This window comes from Meles meles, chromosome X (assembly GCF_922984935.1).
Source record: "Meles meles chromosome X, mMelMel3.1 paternal haplotype, whole genome shotgun sequence".
Taxonomy (NCBI): Eukaryota; Metazoa; Chordata; class Mammalia; order Carnivora; family Mustelidae; genus Meles; species Meles meles.
Window position 1 is genome coordinate 20807501 of NC_060087.1, and position 25119 is coordinate 20832619.

Consider the following 25119-nt stretch of genomic DNA (forward strand, 5'->3'; position numbering starts at 1 on the left):
TTCTTTAAGAATTCCTAAAGCTTCCGGCATTCCACCCCTTGAGGCAAAGCTCACATTGCATTGAGAGAGGGAGGCTATGGATTAGAAACGGTGGGAAAGCAGAGAACTGTATGGTGGGAAGCCATGCAATTAAAAAACTGACTGAAATTATTACCTGATTTCATAATTGACAGAATATTTAATTCAGATATAGTAAATTGACACACCTCTACACAGAGACAATTATGACTGACTGTATAACACCTGACAGAATCAATTATAACTGACTGTTGTTTGATACCTTTGCACGGAAATAAATGAAACAGACATTCAGAACAGAGACGGCTGCTGCCTGTGTGCCTAAGCCTGCCTTAATTAAAATAAAATAACCAGTAGGCGATGTTAAAATGTCTTTGCCTCGTGGTTTCTAGTTGAATGTGTTTCCTTAAGTCCAAAGGGGGTTTTCGCAAAGAGTACAGCTGAAAGAGATTTTTGGTTTACTGATACGGAAATAAAATCTCTGAAGTGGAGATGCTTTCCTTCGATGGGAAAATACTCCCATTTGATCAAACAGTTCTAATGTTTGCTTGGATCCGTTACTTCTAAATAATATACTTAAGACAGGTTCGATCTGCAGGTGATGGTTTAGTTCATCCCGTGTAGAAAACACCGTAACTTGCCTGATGATGAGGGTTTTTATTCTAATCAGTAGAAACTACCTTTTAAATTAGCAGTTCATTTTAGTATCTGATAAAATACTGTCATAATTAATGTCTAGGCTACCTTGTTTTTCACTGTTTTCATAAGGGTTGGGGACAGGATGTTTCTGATAACCAGTATATTACTCTAAGGAGTCAGCATGTAGAAAGCACCGGGAAGCTGCTGATAGGCATTCCTCAAAGGTTATTCCCAGGAAAAGAAGATTCACTTCACTGGGGTACTAAGATGAGTGATTTCCTGGTGATAGTTGAGGCCACTGGAGTTGATTTCGCTGATGCACCTGAGTGCAGAAAGAGCATTTCCTTCCCCAGTGGACGAAGTTTGGATTTTTCCACGCTGGTTGCTGAGACAGCAGCAGCCCCTGCCCCTGGCATCACTGTGGACCGGGCTGGGCTGGTCTTCCCTGCCCCTTGCCGGATGGCCTCTTGGAATCTCTTAACAGTTGTTGTCATCGGGTGCCTGACCTGCAGTTCCTGTGCCAGTGGCCTCTCCACTGACTCCCAAAACCAGAGCAGGGAGAAGGAATCATGTGTTCCTAGCCACATTAACTGGTTTCCACCATTTAACACTGGTATTTTCCCTTGAGTTCTACGGTGGTAGGCGTAGCAGTAAAGGAAACAGGAGAGCAGTTTCATGCAAAGCCTAATATAGGGGGCCTAGGTGCCTGAAGGGGGCCAAGAATAAGCACAAAGAAGGGGTGAGCCTTCCCCCTGCCCCCGCTCCCCGCTCTGGCTCGCCTGTGCCAGCTCGTGCAGTTCTGTTTCCTAGAAGACCTTCCATATGTTATTGATTAAATTCTCACTGGGGAAGCAAGTGGGAGCTTTTATCTGCATGTCCAACTGGCGTGCAGTGGTGCCTTGGCTGTATTGACCGGCTTTGGGATATGCTGGCGGTCACACTCATCTTTTCCGAAGAAGAGCACCGAGTGACGCTGGTTGTCATTCTAACTCTGCTGTGTGGCAGCATAAATAGTCCCCTTTCTAACCAACCTGGTGGGAAAAGTCAATATCCCATCAGCAGAGGAGGTAAACACATCAGGAGCGAGGCCCTCTCCCTTCCTCCCCTGCCCCAGATTGCGGTGGCTCTTGAAATGTGCGCCCCAGTCAGCACCTGCGCGTGTGTCATTCACATGCATGGGCGCGGGCCTCCGCTCTGGCCTGCGGGGAGGCGGCTGCCACCGCTCGGGGCCATTGTGGCGGATTCCCAGACTCCGATAATTAGAACTTTCAAAGTGTCTTTCTGTAGTCGGCTGCCGGTGCCTCCTTCTCTCGCTTGCTCCTCGCCTCTCTTTTTCCACCCCCATTGGGCATTTAAATCCTCACCACAAAACTTCTTGTTGTTGTTTCTTGAAAGGCAATTGATGTAATTTAGAAAAGGTTGCAGAGAACAAATGCGAACTTGTAGCTAAGGAACAGAAATCTGGAGACCCAGCTTAGTTTTCTGAGTGTTTTGTAGATTTCAGTGTTGCTCTGTTGTTACAGTGGGGTTTTTCTTTTTGTGGTCGATGTGCACTCCCTTCCGTGTTTCCTTCCTGATACTTTCCTATTCCGGGGCACTGGGCAGCCTCACTTGGCACAGGCCAGCATCTGGGGGCCTGCACGTCTCATTCTGGGCGCCGGCACGCAGGGTAGGGTGAGGGCGGCACACAGGTGAGCCTGTCCTCCCCACTGTGGACTTGGGCTTCTGGATACCTGGGCCTGCATTTCTTCACCCCAGATTTCCAGCTGTGTGACCCTGGGTGAGTGACTTAACCTCCCACCTTCAGCCAGCAAATGGGGATCCAAAATAAATAAATAAATAAATAAAAGTCGGCCTTTCCAAACACCTTACGGGGTTCCTGCACAGCTCTGAACTAAAACTGTGTCATGTAAAGCATCCGGGCAAGGGCGCCTCCCCTAGGGATCACCCTTATCCTCAAAAGATCAGACCTCTGTGTCTCAGCCTTTACTGCTCCTTTAAACCAACCAAGGGCAGAGGTAGCAGGCTCTGGGGAAGGAAAGGAAGCCTCTCTTCTCTGGCTGGTAGAGCCCTTCTCAAAATGGGAAGGCCAGAGATGACTGGGTAACAGCGGCAGGAGACAGAGGACCGGCTGCTGCATACCCAGAGTTCACAGGCATACAGTGTGGACAAAGAAGAAGAAGGAATCTAACCAATGGACAGGTGCTCTCTGGACAGCCTACCCCTTACCTCTGTCAACAGAGGCGTTTTGTGTTGCAGAGGGACACAGACTGAAGGGCCTGAAAGCCAACTAGGCCCAGCTGCTCCGGGGACTTAGCTCCAGGAGGCTCTGGCTTCCTTCGAGACGAAGTCTTTCCTGCTGCATCCATACCTCGCACACGGTTGCGTGTATGTGCTGGACAGTGCCGCGGGCATGCTGGCCGCGGGTGGGCTGCACCTTGGCGGCCACAGCCCAGCCTGTACCTGCGGCTCGCATCACTAGAACGGGCCCCTGCCTGTCCCACGGGGCAGCTAGGTGGTGAGCAGTGGCAGGCAGGGCAGAGGAAGAAAGGCTCCCACAGAGGAATCTAGGGGTCTCACCCACCCCTCGCATGGGACTGGCCCCAGGTGTAGACCAGCCACAGGACCATGAGGACATCTGAGACACGGAACTACAAACCGAATCTGCGCCCTCTTCTCTAGTGTTTGACCAGTAAATACTCAATGGTCTTTAAAGATGCTACCTCTGAGACTTGTAAACCTTTTATTTTTATTTCTTTATAGATAAGTGGAAGAAGTTTTTTACCCCCAAAGTTCGTCAGGACTACCAAAAACTCAAGAACACTGCAGAGCAGTTCTTGGCCCGAAGTGGCTACTCGGAAGTGAACCTCAGCAAACTCTTCGCTGACTGTGCTGTGAGGCCGTGAGGGCACCCCAGAAGGGGCAGCCTGGGTGGGTGAAGACAGATGCCCATCTTCCTGGCCACTGCACCGCCTCCACCAGACCCTACCTCCTTCTCAGCCTTCACGTCTCCTCTAGGACCACCGCATCTCCTGTTTGTGCGCATGGGGCTTGGGAGGGGCATTCCTGACGGGGACCGGGAGACCGGGGACCGCAACAGTCGTTCGCCTGCCAAGCATCAGAGCACATCAGAAGAGCCTTCCTGCCGTAGTATAACCCCCACTACTGAAACACGGCCTAGAGCCCACTGCAAAGTGGCTAAAGAGCTGGCCGCTTCATATTTAGGACTGGATTTCGAGCGGAGGGGCTGGTGAGGGACGAGAAATTAATTGAGAGTGGCTGGAATGCAGGGGACCCCAGGCTTTGCCCCAGGGCCTTCAGCAGAGATGCCCCCAGAGAGAGAGAGATTTATGAAGCCTGGTAGGAGCGCTAACATTTTGCCTTTTCACACGCCAATTAAACCCAGTCTGAACCCAACTGTTGCCCCAGCCGCTGGCTCCAGGAGTGGCTGTCCTTTTCAGTCTTATCTTTTATATAGGTAGCTGAGGGGGGAGATGGAGAAACCTTGCATTGACTAAATAAATTAAACAGAGCTTACTTGTTTATTCAAATGGCCCAGAGCTGCACGTGCACACCCGTACTGGGCAGGTGTTTTACACTCACATTCCTTCTTTTCCCCCTTAAGTAGAAAGCCCAGGTAAGGTTTATATAGTAGAAAAACACATTTAAAATAATTTGATATCCTATAACATTTCCTTTAAAATGTGTAGAGGTTGGGGAAAGGATCATTGTGTTGTATTCAGAAGAAATTGGGAGGAGGTTTGGCTAATTAGCCCCGGTGCTGTTTTGGTTTTTTCTGTTTTGCTTTTTTTTTCCCCCTTTCATTTCTTCACAGTGGTGCCTCTTTGCCGGAAGCCAAATGTATTTCAATACAGCAGTCTTTCCATTCTTATAGTATTTGTGAGATTCTACTAACAGAATCTATTTCCCCTGTACACTGTGCTATATATTTTTTAAAATGTCTACCTGTTTTTCTACAAGAAAGATATGTTGTGCTTCCATCCCCTCTCCCCGTCCCCCGCATAAATAAAGTTTTCTGAAAGGAAAGCAGTTGCAGTGAATCTTTTATCAGGTGCAAAATGTTGGCTAGAGGTGGCAGCCAGGAGTAAGGGATGACTGAAGGCCATCCCCTTCCCAAACCTCAGCCCGGTTCGAAATCAGCTCTGAGATGCCCAAGTGATGTATGTCCAAGTGTTCCGAGTAGCATTTGGCAGAATTCCTGTGGACCTCGGGTCATTTAAGAGATGAAGTAAGGTTTCTCATGTGCTTTGCTGACTTGGACAGCCAGAGAGCTAAGCCAAGAGCCCAGTGGTATCTACTTTTGGAGAACGAGACCCAGTGGCTCTTAGGAGAAAGGCCCCTCGCGGGAGAAAGTTCGCTCAGCACAGACGCTAGTGAATCCCCTTGTGAAAACAGTGGAGATGATACCATCTTCTGCCTTGCTTTGCTTTCTCTTTCCTCTCCCTCACTTTGTCCTCTGTATAAGAGACAGAGGTTCCAAGCAGAGACACTTTGGGTGTAGGGCGCCGTCGCTTAATTAGTGAATGCCTTGGCACCTCAGGCCCCGAAGCCTGTCACAAGTGGGAGCAGCCACATTGCTTCGGCAAAGGGGGGGAGTAAGTGTGGTCTTCATTGTTTCTGTCACATAAGGTTCTGGAGATGGTTCTCCAGTGTGTGTTTCTGGAGCCCATGCCTCCACGCTGCTTTCTGAAGAGAAGGCACATTTTCCTTGGTTTCTGGAACCTGGGGTTATGGTAAATACAAATAGAGAGTGATCCTGAACTTGGTCGTCAAGAAACTCCAAGACACTCAAATAACTTCTTACCGCTCTGTTTCTTGTCTCTGCATCTAGCTGGCAAGCACCGTGAGGGCAGGACCTGCTTCTGTAGCAAGGCTAGAGAAAGTTAGAGCCAGCATGGCCCAGGCCCAAGAACAGCTAACGGAGCCATGGATGCTCGCACGCTCGCTCGCTCGCTCTCTCTCAAAAGATTTTATCCATTCACTTGAGAGAGAGAAAGAACAAGTGGGTGAACGGACAGAGGGAGAGGGAGAAGCAGGCTCCCCGCTGAACAGGGAGCCCAGCCTGGGGGTGGGGCAAGGTTGCTGCTGCTGGATCCCAGGACCCCCAGGGATCATGACCCAAGCCAAGCCAAAGGCAGCCGCTTAACCCACTGAGCCAGCCAGGCTCCCCGCATAGATGCTTTCCCGTTCAGATGTGGAACTCCAGGTTAGTGGAGGGGCCTTTCTGGGAGGCACATAGAGAGTCCAAAATTTTACAGAAAATCGAAACTGTAACTTTGATTAAGAATTCCAGTGACTCTGTTAGAACACTGGAGAAGCACTCACTTTTCACTAGCACTCACTCTTCTCCGAGAAAGGTTTCTACCCCTTGATTTTTGTCAGTTGGTAGGGCAGTGGGTGGGATGGGTGCAGAAATGCTACCCACTTCTTTGCAAGGGGGAGCCTACCTACATGTCTCCGCCACAGGCTGCTGGGCGAGGATCAGTAAGCTCAGTGCTAACACTGAGCAGCGGAAATGAGCTGGGCTCACACGCCAGAATGGCAGGGACTGTGGTGGACCAGAGTGGGCACGTCCCGTCCAAAGAGGGCAGAGGGTACTCGGTGCTGCTGGAAGGCCTGGAGCCCAGGGTGGCCCCATGATCTGGTTTTCAAGAGAAGCCAGGAATCCTGATACTCCGTAGAGAGGCTTAATTTCGAAGCCTTGGCAACCAATTTTTTTTTTAAATAAAATTTTGAACACTGGGCCAGACTAAACCTCTGGGCTGACTTTTATCTGGGTCAGTCGGGAAACGGTACCCTAAAAACACCCTGCTCCTCTCAGGGTCCCACGCCTCGGGGAAGGGCACCTCTCCTGTTGCACAGAAGCAGCAGGATCTGCCCACAGGGCGCACATCTGTCTGGGACACCGCTGGCTACCCGCCAGCTCTCCTTCATTTAAAGGGGGCAGAAGGGATGCCAGAAGTCGAAAAACCTTCAGAGATCATGCTCAAGATTTTAAACCGTCCAGGAAACAGACGGAGTGAATCTTGTGACTCTTCCCCAAGACTTGGGGGCTTATCAAAGTTCCCAGATGGGGGTTCGGGAGGGGATGTGGAACGGGGATGAGTTCGCGGCCCTTCGCCACCGCCCCCTTCTCGTGCCCATCCCCACCTCTTAACCTCCAACACACGCGCACATCAACACGCCTTTCCCAATGCAGCATTTAAATTCGTTTGGCAGGAGATGCAAAGATAAAGGAAACTCCAGAAACACACCTCCCTATCTTGTGTCAGGGTCTTAAGAAAAACACACCAAGCCCCAGACCCTCTGTTCAGACTCCCCCAGCCCCTCCATTCCGCACTCCCATCCCAAACTTAAAACCACCTTGCTTTCCCTCCCTCCTCTCCCTCTCTCTCTCTCTCTCTCTCTCTCTCTCTCTGTCTCCCTCATTCTCTCTCCCCTCACCTAAATATTTCTTAATTGAACGCTTTGCCGTGGAGCTTCCTTATAGCAGTTTAATAGATTAACTCATCTGAGCCAGCCTCAAATTTCAGATTAAAATTCCTTCATCCCGAAGGCAGCATTATCAGGTTGTTGGAGGCTGTTTTCAAACCTTGGTTTTGAATAGCAGCGGCTCTGCATTAATTTAACCACTAAGCTAATAAGTAGGTTTCGTTTTGTTATGCTAAGCTTTATTGCTTTTCTTTTGATCAGAATGGTGTTGTTGAGCAAAGCAGCAGACAAGGCATTCTTTGATGAGGGAATTAGCGCTCCATTCTTCCTCTATTATTCATAGCACAGTGGAATATGTAAGTACCTGAGGGTGTCAAAGGAGCGCAGGTTCTATTGCAAAGTGCTCGCCTTGTTTCTCTCAATAGCTGACTATGAGATGATAAACCGCTTAATACACTGTGCTAATTGGATGAGAGCAAAAAGAGATGGGAATTAAGGCGAGGCAAAAGGAGAAAGTGCAACCAGCCTTCAATTCACTCTTTCACCACTTTACCAGCACCAAAGGAGGCACAAGCTTTCTATAAGCAGACTAGAGGTTTTGTGCGGAGATAAAATGAACGTGTTAGTGGATTCAAGTAATACACTAATTATTGCACAGTATAAATACCACTACTGGTTTTATAACAGGGAGGTAAACTTCTTTTGAGAGGGTTATAGGATTGCTTGGCAGTGGTGTAGAACCTAATAAGGGCCCAGAGTAATAACCCCCTGGATTAACAAAATTGCTGCTTGCAGAAGTATGATTCAGGCTTTTACGAAGATTTCCGGAGAATTGAATAAAAATGACTGAATGACATTTCGTAATGTATAACTGGTAATCGCTCCCTTTTCTTTAAAGGAAAAAATGTATACTTCAAAGTGGACTGTTAATAACGTCCAGAGACAACACAACTTTTTCCTTTGAAAAATGCTCCCCCCCGCAACCCTGGCAGGTAGCGGGTTTCCTACTCCCCACCCCCAACCAGCCTGCCACTGGCAGTGAAATATGAAGTTCCTCCGTGGGACTCAGGGTTCCAAAATACCCTCTTAGGCCCTGTTAAAGACCCCCTTCATCCACACACACTGTTGTGTATACACATGCACACATGCTCACGTACACATTTTTTGCCCTCTAAATGCAAGCTCCACGAACCCGTGTATACTTTTCTTCCCTCTAACATCGGCCCCCTCTTCTAATCCAGTAAGATCTCTACACTCAAAATGATACGAAAAGGAGAACTACGGGTGCCTTGTCTCTGGGTTGTACAAATCCAAAACAACAGTAATAAATGTTTGCCCCAATTAGGGAGAGGAGTGGGCTAATAGGAGGGGGGAAAAAATGGGAAACTGGCTCGGGCCAATACTGGTGACTTTAGCTGAAGTCTGAGTTTCAAGTCCCAAACCTTCTCCAGTACTCCCTCTCTCTAATTCACCTAACTTCAGTCTTCCCCACCACAAACCTAGGATCCCCACCCCAACCGTCGGAGCTCCAGGCCATGGGTGGTTGGTGATAGAAGAACACAGGGGCACCTTCTGATAATATTATGGCAATCTTAATCCCTTCTTGCCTTTCCTTCCAGGGCCTTATCCAGATCTGGCTAGCCTGTCTGAAAATGTAGCAAGTTAACTTTCCCCTTCCTCTCACCCTTCCCACAATCCACCCTTCCCAGGGTGGCCCTGGGAAAGCAGGTGGTGGGGCATTCTGCCCTGGGTGTGACAGGGGACAGCCATGCCCCCATTGCAGGGGCTCTCCTGAACTCCCCTGGGCTTGGCATGTCCTCCTTCAGGATGGAAGAGGTTTGCTTAAGGGTGTGTGGGGGGGGGGGTCAGCCGCTCCCAGCATTGTGACTGCATTCCCAGATATTGGGGCCAAATTGGGTTGCCATTCATTAATAATGCTCACAATAAGATTAAATCATTCTGGAAAATCTCATAAAATCCCCCTAAGTACGCTCCAGTGGCTCTTTCCAATCCCCATCATTCAGCACTTGGGGAGGTTTGGAAGGAGAAGAAAATTGGTTTCTTTGCTTTTAATGCTGCTTTGAAAAGATACTCAGAGTTTGTCATGCGTGACATGTCACATGTTTAATGTGGACTTGCTGGAAGTCAGGGGGTCTTTAGCGTGTGATATTTATGGGGAATATTAAGTGCAGAATGAGGTCCCTCCAGCTGGGGAAAGTTGAAAGAATAGGAGGCCCAGGACTGGGCTTGTTTGTGGCATCAGAATGACATAGGATTAAGAGTTTGTAAAACAAGGCAAGGGGTTCTCATTGGCCAGTAATAAATGTAATCCTTGGAGGTAATTTCACGCAATTTGCTTCTGCTCCATGGAAGGGTCAAATGAGAAAAAATGACTTAAAAAAGAGTTCATTAACAGGAAGAATGGTACTGTTTCTCGTATAACATCCAACTGGCAGTCTGGAGAGGAAAAAAAGCCGTACCTAAACAAAAAGCCAAAATCGAGGGAAAATTGATATTGACCACAAAAAAAAAAAATAAATAAAAAAAGGCGCCTTTCCCTCACTCCCTCTTCTCCTGCCCTCCCCTGTCCCCACCTCCAACTCCAGAGTAACCCTGCCCACCCCAGGAAAGGGGCCTTCACACCGGTAGCTCCTGTGGAGCCTGGAGATTTGAGGCACTCAGATCGCGAGGGGACGTCCTAGAAAGTTCCCGCCGGGCCTGCTAAACTCGAGAAAGGGGTGTGTGGCCGCAGTGGCTGAAAAGAGGTGGTGGGAGGGCCCGCTCCCCCTGGCCCCAGGCCGGGCTTCTGCTTTCGAGCTCCGCCCTTGTGAGTCCGGAGCCCGGACGGCCCAGGGCCGGAAAGCAGCGTGGGCCCCCGAAGCCCCCGTGGGCGCCTTCCCCAAAGTTCCCAGCGGGCGGGGGCTCCGGATTTCAGCGCCGGGGCGGGCGGGGGGTGGGGGGGGGCGAGCCGAGGACACCCGGGCCCGAGCGCGGCAGCTGCTGAGCGGGTTATCCGCCCCCGAGTTGCCGCCGACCTCTGCCCGACCCCGCACCTGCCCCTAGGCCGCGCACACTTGCGCTCCCGGGCGCAAGGGGACCCGCCCCCCTTCTGCGGGGCGCGGCCCTGGGAGCGCGCGCGGAGCCGGACAGCAGGCCCGGAGACTCGCCCCCGCCCCCCGCGGCGCCCGACTGGCCCACGGCCTGGCGGGGCAGCTGGCACCCGCTCCGCGAGCCCCGTAGTCACGCCGCGGCGGCACCCCACCCCCCGCCTGCCCCTCTCCCCAAAGGTCCGGCGCGCTAATTACTACAAATTGAAACTAATTAAGCTTCTCTTCCCTTTCCCATCACCCTGGGAGCATCGGCGAGACCCAGCCTCCGCGGGCGGGCTTCCCTCGCTGTCACCGGGAGGGGCGCAGGAAGGGCCGAGGCGGGGGAGGGAGAAGCCACGGTTCCCGGCGCGAGGAGTAGTGCGCCGAGGGGGTTACGGATTGCAAATCTGATCGGGTCTCCTCAAGAAACCTGAGTTGTTTAGATTTTTTTAAACGTATACATTTGCCAATGCCTGGATAAGTGATGTAATGACATTTGTCGAGTTAAGATCTGCCACTTGGATACCCCTCGCTGCCTTTCCATCACTGTTTCTGCGTTCTTCTCTCTCTCCCTCTCCCCATCTCTCTCTCTCTCTCTCTCACACACACACACACACGCACACACACACCCCGACACGCGCGCGCGCGCACACACACACACAGCCTCCTCCCCGCGGGTTTACTGTGGAGCCCGCCCCCTCGGAAGCCAGCGCTTCGGCTTCCTGCTCTCGCCATTACCTGCCATCTCGGACTGCGCGCTTCCTTGCAATGTGGCACTTTCCACGAACAGTTTCCTTCACCTTCCAAGCCAAGACTCCTGCTCGCTTCAACTTTCTATCTCCACCGTCAACAACGCCTACCGTCCACCCACCGCCCACCATGGGGCCCAACCCACGTCCGTAGCCCCGGACTCTCACAGCTCCCGCTGCGGCAAGACCCGGGGGAGGCGAGATGCGGCGGAAAGCGCTGCGGCGGCGTCCTTAACTCGTGGACGAAACCCGAATGCCTTCGAGGATCAGATTCAAACTTGGGGCCTCTGCCAGGAGAACGCGCTTGCAGATAAACCGAGAAGGTGCCTGAGCGCCGGAGCCCACCCCTGGCCTCTGCCCCCTACCCGCCCCCGTCTGCTGACCCCACAGCGCCTGCACAGAGCATTCACACTTCCTTTTGTTAAACATATAATTTTTTTTTTTATTTTGAGCGTGACACTTCTCCACTAGATAGCAAGGAAAAGTGATAACAATTACACATTACACAAAAGTACTGTACCATTGCCTTTATCTTGAAGGTTTCAGAAGCCTCTACAGTTAATAAGTTAAATAAAGGGCTTGAGTACATAAATATTTGTCTAGGAACCCTACCGTATCTACAACACAGTAAGAATCTACAGGAGAACAAACTTTTACCATACCACGCTGAGTGCAATTGCGTTATAACATTTCAAATATACAAAGCTCTGTTCTTTTTTTTTTTTTTAATAACAATGGTATTTACAGAATCAATAATCACAGTTTGGTGACTTCAACAGTCCATATTCTAGCAGAGTATTTCCCTTTGGTTTGATATAAAAACCTTGGTTGGTGTATGATAAAGAAGAGAACAAGAACAAGACGCCCCTTTCTGTTAAGTGCACTGTTAGCTATCTTACAGATTCGCGTTCGCTTCCCTGGCCCTGGCTTCACACCGGGGCCCACGCTTGGGAGATCAACTTAGAGCGCCAAAATGCTGTTAAAAAAAAAAAAAAAAAAAAGCTAAGGGGGGTGCCAGGAGGAAGAGAGGTTGGGCTTTTTAATTTTTTAACTTCAATACCAGGCGTCTTGGAAAGAAAACCTCTCCGATATTTTCAGCAAAGTAAGAACGGGAGAGAGTGGAGTTCGAGTGGGAGCGAGGTTGGCAGTGGTGGGGGCGGGGGCAGGGGCGGGTGGACAGCCAGCCGAGGAGGTGCCACGTCCGGTAGCGCCAGGGGCTGCCTTGCCCGCATCCAGGCTGCTGCGAAGGCGGCTGCGCTCTCTCAGTGCCGTCTCGGGAGTGTGCTGGTCCTCTGTTTCCATTTGGTCTTGAGTGGTGCTGAGTGAGGTGACCTTTCGGGGTGCGCTCGGGGCGCGAGGGTGGAGGGCAGCCTTTAGCACACCTCCTTGCCCGTGCTGGTGCCCGGCAGGATGTTGAGCTGCGTGAGCTGCGCGGCGTGCTCCTTGGCCTTGAGCCTCAGCGCCGCTATGCTAGAGGCGCGTCTGTCTGCAGCCGCAGTGGCCGGGTCGGCCAGCGCGCCCGACGCCACCGCGCCCTCCACGGCGGGCGTGGGCTGTCTCAGGAGCGCGGCCGCGGTCGACGCGCTGGTCAGGGGGGCCATGGTGGAAAAGAGCCTGCAGGGAGAGCAAACAGCGCAGTCACGGCCTCGGGAGCTAAGCGCGGCGCCTGGGTTGGGGGGTGGCGGGAGGGGACCGGGCGGGCAGCGTTTCCCGCAGCCTCCCACCCGGGGAGCAGAAGGCCATACAAGGGTGCAGACGGGCGCCGCCGGAAGAAGCCCGGAGTCGCAGGGCTAGGGTGGGCCAGGGGCTGGGGTACAGGTGGGAGCATGGGTGGGAGCCTAGGGTGCTCTGAGAGGGCTTTTCTAGAGCAGGGAACCGATGGTGTGTGGCGGGGGTGGGGCGAGGCCAAGGAGCCAGGTATCCTGAGGGGATCTGAGCCTGGGCGGAGGCAGGTCCCGTGGCCCAAACCCCAACGGCCCCATTGTCTGGATTCTGCGCTTTCGCCTAAGAAGGGGCTGTATTCTCAGGCCGGGAGCTCCAGTTGCCAGGAGAGAAAAGGAAGACAAAGAGGAAAAGAAGAGAGAGGGAGGAGTAAAAAAGAGAAAGAAGGGAGAAAGTGGGATCAAAACCGATCAAGACCTATGCTGCAGACTTTGTACTCTCCCTAGGGCGCCTTGTCGGCCGGGGACTCCTCTTGCCCGGAAAAGTTGGCCTGGTTTGCTGGCCTTCCCGCCGACACGGACACCCTCCCGCGCCAGACTGAGCAGCCAGTGCCCAGCCAATGACTGCGAGGTGGGGGTGGGGGGCGCCCGCCTGTTGATTTCCGCTCGACAGGCCGCTCTGACCCGCCAGCCGCCCGGCGTCCCGGCGCGGCAACACTCTTTCCCCATCGCCTTCCCTGCGTCCCGCAGCCTCTTACCCAGAGAACCCCAGAACCCGCAACCCGCGCGCGCGCACGGTGCGCGGCGACGCGCAAGCCTCGGACCCCAAGTCTGGGATCCCAGTCCGCGCCACCAACTCCAGGCGGCGCCAGGATTGCTTCTCGCGGCCCCTCCACCCCCTTCTCACAACACAGCGGACCTGCAGCTGAGGCCAGAGCCACCCCCCTGCCACCCGACACTACCACCCCCAAACCCCCTCATGTCCCCTCTTCCCCCCCCCCCCCCCCGCCAGGGTTCTGGCTCGGAACTCCCGCAGTGCCGACTGGGAGTTTCCACGATTAGAAATGAGCCCACTAGGGTTCGAGGACAGCCTCCTACTTATCCCAAGTCACCCTCCACCCTTCATGCCACCCCCACCGCACTCCTCTTGCGACCTCTCCAAATCTCGAAGTCTGGTACTCCAGCCATGGTTTGCCAGCTTTTACAAGTCACTTGTCCGAAGGAAAAGGGGTGGGGGTGGAGTTGGTTCAAGGGACACGGGACTTAAAGTTGTTTTCCCAGAAAAAATAAAGTGTGGCCTGGAGGGGGTGTGTAAGATGCCCTGGTTCCATAGTTAAACTGAGTCACTAACTACACTTCAATGCACTGGTTATTTTATCGGTTCATTACAAGAAACTGCTTTTACTTAGTGTCTTTTTTTGAAACTTTTCTCTAAGATGATTTTTAAGTGGCTGCGCAGTTGGATGAATCTGTTATTTCTTTGTTCTCCCAAAGAGAGATCATTGAAGCTGCATTCAGTTTTATTTTCACTGCACTTTCCAACTTAATACATCCCTCCTTTGTTTCTTTGTCTGGGTGATTATACAGACTTTTTATTTCACCATTCGATGTTCATTTAAAGACAGGGAATTATAATATATGATGAACTGTTTCTTTTATTTCGTTGTCTTGTGCTGCCGTGAGGGTGTGGGGGGGGTTGCACATATGGGGGTATGGCTGGCAGCGGGTCATTTGAGTGACAGGGAAGTTAGAGTCTGGGGAAGAAGAAAGAATTCTTTGCACCCAGAGGGCCAGTGGCTCCAGGGCTCCTGTGGAAACCAGAACTGTGTTCCTCTGCCAGGCTTTGGGGTGTGGGGAAGGATTTTTGCTAAATCTGGAGACATCTCAGCTCTGTAGAATACACCTGGGCACGATTACACACATACCAGCTATGGCCTGAGTGGTTGCTGCCTTCAGCTGGTATAGCTCTCACTGAACACTCCCAGTTGACAGGGCGGTTGTTACTGCCACCGCCCTCCCCTTTGCTGCTCAGTCCCAAGTCATTCCCTTCGAGATCCACACTGTTTGAGGCAAAATCAGAGAGTATTTTCTTTGGCTAAACCTCTGTGGGTTGGCCAAAGAGCGAAGATGTGTGTAGCCGCGGCCGGTCTCCGGCCTCCTCCCTGACCCCAGCCTCCGTGTGTGTATGAGAGAGAGAGACAGACAGACAGACAGACAGACTCCCCGAGGCCGCGCGTTACCTGCCGAACGCAGGGCTGATGAAGGCCGGGTGTCGGAACACAGCGGCTCCGAGGAAAGTGCTCAGGCCCAGCGGCGCCCCGCTGGGCGGCAGGCTGGCCGAGCCTGGAGGCGGAGGTAGGCTCGGGAAGGCGGCGGCGGCCGCGGCAGCGGCGGCCGTCCAGGCCGAGTCAAGCGCAGGGTGGTGCGGAGGGAAGGGGCTGGCGTCCAGGTAGGGGCTCAGCGGGTGGGTGGCCGAGAGCGGCCCGGGGAAGGGCAGCCCGGGAGGATGGGTCTGCGCGCCCGCCTTCTCCCGCTTGCGCCACTTCGCCCGACGGTTCTGGAACCAGACCTGCAAAGCGGAGAGAGCCGCGGTCTGCGGGCGCGGGGGCGCGCCCCGGCCTCCTCCCCGCACCCCACCCCCCCCGCAGTGCTGCGGGGCCCTTCTTTCTTTCCACCCGGGGCCGGCGCCCACTCGCCCCTCTCTGGCCTCCGGCTATTCAACGACACCTCTGGGGCCAAACGGGTGGCGAGAAGGAGCCCAAACAGCCAGCAGGAAACACGGGGCCGGCAAAGCCTTTCCAGCAGCGCTTATTTCAGCCTAGTTCCTTTCCAAGTTGGAAGAAAGTGGTCCCGAGAGTTTAGAGAGGGGGAAACCGAGGTTTAAACGTCACAGCGGCCATCTGCTTGCGAGGCAGCTTTAAACACGTCGCTTAAACCTCTCTCAACCTCAGTTTTCTAATCTGTAAAATGGTGATAATAAAACTGCTGTGTGGAATGTATAACGTAAAGCATGTGCAAGCTCGTCGTAGCCTGGACTCTTGGCAGTGGGCAGCCACCCAGGGATGAACACACATGGGCTCTCCGCTGCGTCAGCGGTTCCCGCCTATTTAAGGTTTACCCAAGAGCTGGCAAAATCCCCGCTGTGTTGAAAAGGGGATCTGGGGGAGGCGGTTCATTTATTCTTTCCAGAAATATTTGTTGAACACCTAAGTGCACTAAGCTGGGTTCTGGGGCTTGGGGAAAGCTGGGCCGGCGGGAAAAGCTGGGTTTGCCCCAGCAAACAAGCATAGAGTGTAGGGACACAGTTCTCTGGGAAAAGAAATATGGGGCCTGTGGCCTGTCATCTGGTGGGGGGGCTCTGTGCAGGCCCTGCTTCCCACCAGGAAGGCGCTGACTGCCAGGCCCAGGTATGCAGCAAACCCTGGACGAACAGAAATCAGAGTGCGGACTACCTGTAGACTTCACACATCTTCAGAGCTAACAGGTCCTTGATTTCTTTGCAGGATGTGGTTTAAACAGGTTATTTAAATAAGACAGTTCTAGGCTTGGGGGAGGTTTCCAGCATAAGGTATCTTCCTAATTGTTAATAGAAAGCTGTTTTAGTAGAGACCTTCACCTGAGATGTGGCAGCTACCATCGTCTAAAAATAACTCCCAGAAGCATGAAATTATTTTTATGTGACCTGCTCATCACACCCACAGCTAATAAGATATGCTCCTTCTCCCCTGAAGGCATTAATATTTTTAGGCTTGGGGTGATGCCTGCACACGAGTCTAAAAATTAAGAATGAACTCCAGGACTCTCCAGAGTTATATGAAAATATAATGTAAATGATCCCGGAGGACTCGGTGTGTTTTTTTAATTGAAAGACATCTGTGCCTTTCATATATACACACTTGGAAGTTGTCCTACTAGACCTGGGAGCTAAGCTGGGCTTGCCTTCAAGACAGCCCCCTATGACAAGAGAAGCTGAGAATCCACATCAGTGGATTATTTCAAACGCTGCTGAAAAGGGGGCCATCCATAAGATGCCACAGCCCTCAAACAATCTATTTGTGAATTAGAGAAACACTCTAGTGCGCAAATTCAGAGGCTTGGAAAAGTAAGAACTAGATGGGACCAGGCTGGGTGGGCAGCTTTTGTGTATCCAAATCTGTCTAGACGAGAATATCCGCCACTCTTCGATGGCAGTGAAAGGAGTGGAGGAGGGGAGGGGGGCAGGGGAGGCAGGGGAGGCAGAATGCCCTCAAAGAACGTGGAAACCTTTTACAGACGGATCGTCTCTCCCGGCTCAACTGCAATCATCAAGATGTCCCCCTGCAATTCCTCATTATTGAATTAATACCTCTGAGGCCCCCCAAAGGTAAACGAAAGGGCTCTAATAATTCATATTCACTTAATTACATCTTCTCCAGTGAATAGGGAGAGAGGAGAAGGGGAGGGGGCGCTCTCTTTCTTTTTAAAAGTTATTTAACTTTCCCACGACTCGTTCCCCTGAGCTGAAAATACGGAGTTGCTGTCACATCTCTGTTTGACAATGGAGAAATGTGTCAACAGAAAGGAGGGGACAGGCCTCATCATTAGCCCTCTAATGCAAGAAGCTGTTGTGTATTAAATGAGCCATATGGAATTTATTGTGCTTTATCAGCGCTTGATTTTGACTGTAAAGTGATTCACTCAGCTCCTAACCCAGGGACATCTGTTTTCTGTTGGCCATCGGGGCTGCCCAGTGTTGATCGTCTCTTTGGTTATGAGGCCTGGGTTCGGAAATGCACTCTGGTATGGGGCTGCAAACACCTTTAATAGCATTGCACTCACTCCCTATTAGATCAATGTGGGCTCATTGCTATAAAAAATGGGAAATCAAATAGCATTAGCCAGCTCCTTGTGCGGGCGGAGGGGAAATCAAACAGCATTTTGCCTTCAAATGGCCCTGTTTGTTCTAGCACTAAGTGGGCTTTTATGAAGCCCGATTGGAGACTTAATCGCAGCCAAATACCTGCTTGGAGCTGAGCGGATTTGTCTAACAACCAAATCCATGCTCCATCCCATTATTTCAATCAGGAGAAGTCAGTCCTCCGATTGTTTCCTACAGAGGCCATGGAACCGGGGGGCTCCTGACTGCAGTGCAGAGACCCTGAAACCCCTCTTCTGATCCTAGACCCCTTCTTCAAGGCTCCCCAACCCAGAAACCTTCCCCTCCAACCTCCCAGGTCTTCACATTTTTGTCTTTTTGTGCATGAGTGTTTGGGTCTTTTTTTTTTTTTTTCTGATTCTGCTTCTCTTCGTTTTATGAAGGGGGTCTCAACCCACCCCAATTCATCCACCCCCCTCTCTCCCACTCTTCTCCCCTCCCCGCCCCTCCCCCTCCCTCCTCTCTCTCTGCTGGTGCAGCTCACCTGGACTCGGGCCTCAGTCAAATCCAGCCTCATGGCCAGTTCCTCCCTATAAGAAAGCGACACACAGACAGGAGGTCACAGCAGGCTCCGGCAAGCCCTCTCAGCCACTTCCCCTTGCTGGCAGGCCTCCGCCATTAGGGTCTCCCCTGGCTGCCTGCCCTCACCCCCAAACAGATGGGCATCCTGAGCCCTTCACCACCGAAATGCCTACTGTTTGAAAACATAAAAACACACAACACATTGCTGGACATGAGATATTGTCTTGTATCATACTATATTCAAGAGTGACAGGGGTGGCTTCTTGAGTCCATCAACCTAACTGGTACTCGGATTCCCCCTCAATCTCCCATAATCCAGAGTTGAACAAGAAACACACATGCACACAATGCTTACTGCCTGTTCTGGCCTAATGTTACATGGGAGAAGAACTCAGTATTCAACCAAAAATTATTTTCCTGCCCTTGAAATTTTTTTCTACCTCCCCCCACCCCATTCTCCCCCTCCTTCTCTCTCTCTTCCTCTCCAGCTCTTCGCCTTTCCCTCCATCTCTCCCCCCCCCCCGCCCCCCTCCCTCCCTCGCCCCTTAGGTCATACTCCCCATTACCCTCTGGAGATATGTTAAGCTTGTTAAGAGTTCAGTGGGGTAATTTTTTGATTAAACAAAATTCTGCCTCCAGTGCCCACTACAAACCCTGCCCGTCTCAGGGGAAGTCAATTTAACTGAAACCCTACCCCGTCATTGCAGTTATTACTGCGACAATTAAGGCAAATAGGAAACCATTAAGATGCTGTAAAATGGCTTACGACCTGTTTACTGAAAATATGAGCTCGAGAGAATAATTGGCTCTACCCCCGCTACTATGAAAGATTGGGGGCTGCCCCAGCCTGGGACCCGGGTCTGCACTGCCCGCAGGGCACAGGTCCACACCTGGAACTTCAGGGCCAGGAGAGAAAACCAGATCACCAAGCGCTTTCCCTTGCCTCCCACTGCCGTGAGCACCAGCAAATCTAAAGCCACACTTCTGGCGGGTCAGGCCAGAGCCCAGGAACTCTAGGTAACCCCCAGTGGGAAAGAAGAGGGCACCGCTGCCGGCGTGGAGCTGCTCCCTTTCCAGCACTCTGGTTCCCCCTGGAGAAGCTAAGAAAGGGCAGACCTGGATGCCCAGTGACACCTCATCATTTTCTTCTTTTGAAACACACGTGTGTCACAAATGCAAAAAGCAGGGCGACCACTTAGTCAGTTGATAGCACACACCGATTTTGCAATTTATGTTCTTTTTTTTTTTTAAAGACGATGAAGGGACTGGATGGTATAGGGGAGGACCAACTTTAGCTCGAGGGGTGACCAAGTGTAGTGCCTGCCAGCATCAGAGCCACTTCTTTTTCATGACTGCTTAGGAGAGAGTTTGGCAATTACTCGCCAGATCAGCGACCCTTTATAGAGTTGGCTCGGGCATCCTGAGTTCTGAGCCGCGATTCCTCCTCCGGTTCACAGGGGCGGCTAGCCTTCCGCTTCTAAACCGCTTATGGAAAAGCTGCACGCGTCTTGAGCGAAGGAGCTGCTCGAGCTTGACAAGCTCCTGCGCCAGGCAGACACCCATCGGTTTCTTCCTACCCACGGAGGGAAGTTTGCCCTGCCCCTGGTTCCTCTCCTCGTCTGAGCCCAGACCTTGGCTTTCGGGTGGGAGAGGAAGCCCCCCCCCCCCCCCGCAACGCCGGCCAGCGCCCCAGGTTGGATGAACTAGCTGGGGCCTTGGGGTCCAGTCATCTCACCTCTTTCCCCAAAACAGTCCGGCGAGAGGAAAGTGGAGCGTGACCAGGCGGAACACCCCGGCCGGACAGTCGTCCAAAGAGAAAAATCTCCCTCCCCCCGCCGTTTTGTCTCGACTCCGCCAGGCTGCCAGCAATCCCCGCCCGCCCCTGTCAACCCGCGTACAGTAAACGAGTGCTGGGCTTAACGTGCGTTGTGCGAAGAGAGCACAGGGATGAGCGGGGTAGACTCTGGCTGCTGCCCCCCAGATGTGCAGATACCAAACCCTGCCCAGTTTTGACTTGCTCCCGTTATTTCAGAAGTCCTCAAACGACAGAACTGGAATCTTTTTAAAGGCCTTCTCCGCAGGCACGGGCTCCAGCTTCACTGTGAAGAGCGAACAGTAACTGATACGCACCAGGCTTCTGGGGCATCAGGCGGGGGTGGCGAACGCGCACCACACAGCGGCCAAAAATAGCCCCTGTTTTTGCTTCCTGAGCCTGGCCTGGGGCCTGGCCTGGGGCCTGGCCGGGACGCAGCGCCTGGGGTCCCGCGTCTGTGCTCTGGGGAGCGCGTGCCTCCAAGGTGGCGCTTTCGGGCACTCTTTGGAGAGGCCGTTTTTCTCTAACTAAAACTTGTAATTTGACAAAAAAAAATTAAAATTAAACTGGAGAGACTTTGGGAAGGAAAGGAGCGATCCCAGTCCAAACTTAAAGCCCGGAGTAGGGGTGGGGTTGGGTGGGCGTAGTTTTTTGTGAGTAGGGTGGGTGCGCTGGGAGGACACACCTGGGTAGAGTCCAAGAGCCAAGTCCCTGCCCCGAACCTGGGCCCCCCTCCCGCCCGCCCGCCTTCCCTCTCCGGGGCGGGCTGGCGCTCTCTCCGAGCTACCGCCGCGCCCGACCCTCTCGCGTACCTGGTGAAGACGTCTGGGTAGTGCGTCTTCTGGAAGGCCCGCTCCAGTTCCTCCAGCTGGTAGCTGGTGAACGTGGTGCGGTAGCGCCGCTGTTTGCGCTTCAGCAGCCCCTCCTCGGAATCGCTGCCCGCCGACAGGCACACGCTGTCCTCGCCGTCCTTGCCCTCGGCGTCCTCTGGGTGCAGCAGGAGCTCCTCCTTAGGCGATAGCTCGCCGCCCTCTGTGGCCACGGCGGCGGCGGCGGCGGCGGCGGCGGCGGCGGCGGCGGCGGCCACCCCGCCAGTGGCGGCCACTGCGCAGCGCCGGGGCTCCTTGAGCAGCGCGCGGGCGTCGTCCTCCAGCAGCTCTTCCTCGTCGTCCTCCAACAGCTCCTCTTCCTCGTCTTCGTCCTCTTCATCCTCCAGCAGCTCCTCCTCGTCGTCCTCTGCGCCCGCACCGCCACCCGCCGCCTGGGCGCCACCGGGGCCGCTGGCCGAGCCGAGGCGCTCGTCCGGGTGCGCGGCGCCCCCCGGGCCACCCAGCTCGTCCAGCGCGGGCGGTGGCGGCACGAAGGGCGCCCCGTTTTCGCGGTACGACTTGCTGCGGCTGATGCTCACCTGCGGTGCCTGGCTGATCTTGAGCGTGTCCCAGGCCGCGGCCGCGGCGGCCGCGGCGGCCACCGCAGCCCCCGCGCCGTCCGGCCGCTCCCCGGGCCGCGCAGTTGGCTGCGGCGGCGGAGGGGCCTCCCCGCGCGGACCCGCTGTGGCCGTGGCCGCCGCCGCAGCCGCTGCCGCGGCCGCCGCCGCCGCCGCCGCGGCGCCCTGGAGGAGGCGGCCCCCGCCCGGGCCGTACAGGCGCCGAAGCTTGGGCGGCAGGTGGAGCTCAGCCTCGAACGGGGCGCTGCTGCCCTTGGGGGAGCCTGCGGGCAAGGGAGAGCGGTCAGCGCACTAGCCAGCCGGGCGTCCCCGTCAGAGCCGCCGCCGGAGGCAGACCCACCACCGCTCTCTGGGCCCCTAGGCCCTGGCCCCCCCTCCCGCGCGCTACCAGATTTGTACCCCCTTCACCTCCTTCCCCACTTTTCAGGCTTTTTCTTTTTCTTTCCTTCTCTTTTTTTTCTTCTGTCCCCCTCCGTCCCTCTCATCTCTCCTTTCCCTCTCCCACTCTTCCCTTCACTTCCTTTTTTCCTTCCTTTACCTCTTTCTTTCCCTCTCTTCCTTTCATTTTTATTTTCCTTATCTTTTTCTCTTTCCTTCTCTACCCGTCTCTCACGTTCTTTCCTCATCTTTCTCCTCTCGCCCGTCCTTCCTTTCTTTTTGTGCGCTTTCCCCGCTCACTCTCCTCTTTCTTTATTTTTCTTTCCTTTTGCGCGCGCTCTCTCTCTCTCTCTCTCACTTTTTCCCCCCTCCCCATTTCAGCGCGAGGAAGAATCTGGAAACATTCAACAACTTAAAAAAAAATCATCACCACCCTGAAAACTTTACGCAGGACTTCTGCCCGCTGCTCTGCCAGGCAGGCCCAGGCCGGCGAGAGTGGCACTGCCCGTGGGCGACCCCTGCGGGGACTGAGGTAGCGGCCCAGTGGCCCTGAGCACGGACCGCGCCGCAACAGCCCGCCGCGGGCGGGGGACGGGGACTCCTAGCACAGAAAGGCAAAGAAAAATCGTCCTGGGGAAAATGGGCTCGGAAAGGCCTGGGAGGGGGCAGGAGGGGGGCACAACAGGCACAGGCCGCGCTTTCCCTTCGAGGAAGCGCCTGGCACAGGTGCCACTGCAGGCTAAAAAAAGAAAAGGAAAAAGTCAGTTTTATTTTAAACTTCTCCTTCTCCGCCATCTGCTCCTGTCTTCCAAGGGGCGCTGTGGCTGGACCGCTGGTTTTCGGATTTTAAAAGAAATCAACAATTCTTTCCCTGTGATACTTCTGAGGGCAGCTCATGGCGAAACTTGAGCGTAACAGGTTCGGGGCAAAACGACGGTTGTTTTGGAATTTTTAATTTTAGGGAAAAAAAACCTTTTAAGTGTTTCAACTCTATTTTTAAAAAATAACACAGCAGAGAAAACAGAGCACCCAGAAGCCGCACATTTCATACATTTCAAATACAATAAGGAGCATTTGGGTAATCCCAGGGAGATGTCTTCTACAAAGCTTCGGTTTAAAAGGTCACAAGTAAGCTACAATCAAAAAAAGAAAAAAAGGGCGGACGGTGGGGGGCGGATGGGGTACAAATAAAGAAATCTTCCACAGAGGAGAGACCAAGGCTCAGTCTACCTGGACACCCCTATTCACAGCTTTAGGGGTCCTTGTCTTCAAGTTGTTACAAGGGTCCACCCGAGACCTGCTGTTTCTGACCGGTGGCCCCTCTTCAGAGCACCTCCAAGGCCATGAAAGGAAGCATTTAAACGACCTAAAGGCCAATTCCGAGAATCTAAGCTCTCCCCCCCACCAAAGCGAAGCTTGGCCTGTGCTTCAGGAAGCTGAGAGGAAGGGAGAGACAGCCCCTAGCGAGATGTTTGCTGCTCTTTGAGACACCAGGCCTCAGAGTTGTTCTCTCTCTGTCCTCCATATCCAGCTTGATAACCCCAGGCCCCTGGCCCCGAACATCAAACATCCAAACCAGTGCCCAGCACTCTTTGCAGGTGCCTGGCGGGCGCAGCCTTACCTTGCACAGCCTTTTCCTGGTCGCCGCGGCTGGCCAGTGGGGCGGGCAGGCTCTGCGCGGCTCCCAGCAGCCGCATCTTGCATGGGCTCCTTCGGCCCAGGATGCTGTCGATGCAGTAGGAGGAGAGCAAAGTTGGAGATTTACTTTTGCACTCGGGCCTCTCGGAGCAGCCCTCCTCCTGGTACTGATTGCTCATGGCTGGGGCTTTTTCCCTGGACGCAGAGAGCGGGGCCGCTGGCTGCCTCTCCTGGAGGGTGGGGTGGATGGATGTGTGTTAGTGAGTGGGGTTAGATGGCTAGTTGTAATGGATATTACTGCGATCTCTGTGCCTCTCTGCCTTCCTCGGCTGCTGGCTGCTGGCTCCCGCCCTGCCCGCGGCCCAAGCTCGCCCTCTCCGCGCTCAGGACAAGCAGTAACAAGTGTAGTGAGCGGCGGGCGCGGAGCTCTGGAGTCTCTCTCCTCCACGTGCTGAGAGGCGCTCTCTGATTGGCTCTCGCCAGAGGCCGGGCTGCGCTGGGCTGCGGGCTCAGAGCAAAGCCTGGACTGGAATTCGGAAAGGCCGGCGATGGGGAGGGGGTGCGGAGGATAAGGGGACAGTGGGCACTCACCCGAACGATTTTTTTCCCCTTTTTTTGTTTTTAACTAACAATTCTCTAAGTTCTCCATCTTCTTCCTGTGGATTCTCCTTTAACCCATCAGGGCTGCCCCGAAGCTCTAGCTTATTCTGAGGTCAGGCCTGTGGGTGCCACTTGGGCGCCGTGCGCCCCTTCCACCAACCAGAGGACCTCGCTTCCTGGAGGCAAGGCCTTGAGGCTCGCGTTCAGACCGACTTGGTACTTTGCAAAGCCTGGGCTGTGCTCCCAGGACAGCGCCTCGATCTCAGTGGCGCCCAGTCGCCGTGCCCTTTAGGCCTGACGGGCCTCCGAGGTGTCAGGGTGATGGCCGAAAGCAAACATTACTGTTTGGGCGTTCGCTTTACTCTTGTGGCCCGACGCCTTGAGCTGTTAGTCTTCACCCTGAGCCCGGAGGTTGCTCTCGGGTTCGCAGCTGCCCCCAACCTCTCTCGTCTCCGTCTTAACCTCTGGAAATAGTCCCCTTGAGGACTAGGCTCTGCCAAAGACCCGCGGCCCTTACTTGAGCACCTACGGGTCAGAACGGGACAGGCGAGTGTCAGCTGCGGTGTCTGGGAGTCTCCCCCTCCTCCCCAGACTCACTTCTCTCTTTCTCCTGCAAGTTCGCCTCCATTAGTTAGGCTGTCACCCTGAGACTGGACACTCTCAAATCTCGTGCAGGGACCAGACCTGTGGGGGCCCTGAGTTCTCCCGGGTGGGAAGGACCCAGGTTCGGCTTCTACCAAGCGTAAGCACCTAAAATTCTGAATTCTTAGGGCCTGGCTCCCATTAGCAAAGGTAAGAGAATGAGCCTGTGGTTGAACGCGTTTCTTACCAAACAACTTCCTGCACGTCCAGCGCTGAGAATCGAGACCAGCTGGGACTGAAGTTGGGCCAAGCCTGGGCGAGGGGCTAGCATGGACTCCCTCCTTGCCTGGGTGCAGGGCTCAAGGGCCAGTCAGCCCCCCACCCCCCACCATGGCAGGCTGGGAGCGAGGGTGGTGGGTGGGAGAGGGTTCAGGGAGGGGGAATCCACGCCGGGTTTTTCTGTCTCAACCCCCTCAATGTGTCAAAGAGAAAAGCGTTTTACAAAGGATTATACTTGAATCACTTACAGTCAGTATTTAAAAATACAAGGATGCATAACTGGGATATTTTTTCCAGCCATAAACATCTGCATAACTCTTGGATACTGGTGGGTGG

The 25119-nt window shown here is 53.8% G+C and overlaps 2 protein-coding genes across 2 annotated transcripts in view; one reads left to right on the forward strand and one right to left on the reverse strand.

The window, feature by feature from the left end:
- The window catches only part of POLA1 (DNA polymerase alpha 1, catalytic subunit), a 304615-nt gene extending 299927 nt beyond the window's left edge, over window positions 1–4688 (forward strand). Inside the window, exon 37 of the mRNA XM_045996009.1 lies at window positions 3421–4688. Coding sequence (XP_045851965.1) covers window positions 3421–3563 — 143 coding nt within the window. The 3' untranslated portion in view covers window positions 3564–4688. The remainder of the gene's footprint in view (window positions 1–3420) is intronic.
- A 6712-nt stretch (window positions 4689–11400) lies between these two features.
- Window positions 11401–23716, reverse strand: ARX (aristaless related homeobox). The gene is made up of 5 exons (XM_045994617.1): window positions 23306–23716; window positions 20672–21569; window positions 18009–18054; window positions 14850–15178; window positions 11401–12562 (listed from the first exon to the last, which is right to left on the reverse strand). Exons 1-5 carry the CDS (start codon window positions 23499–23501, stop codon window positions 12322–12324), a joined length of 1710 nt encoding a protein of 569 aa, XP_045850573.1. The 5' UTR covers window positions 23502–23716; the 3' UTR covers window positions 11401–12321.
- Window positions 23717–25119: the final 1403 nt, after the last annotated feature.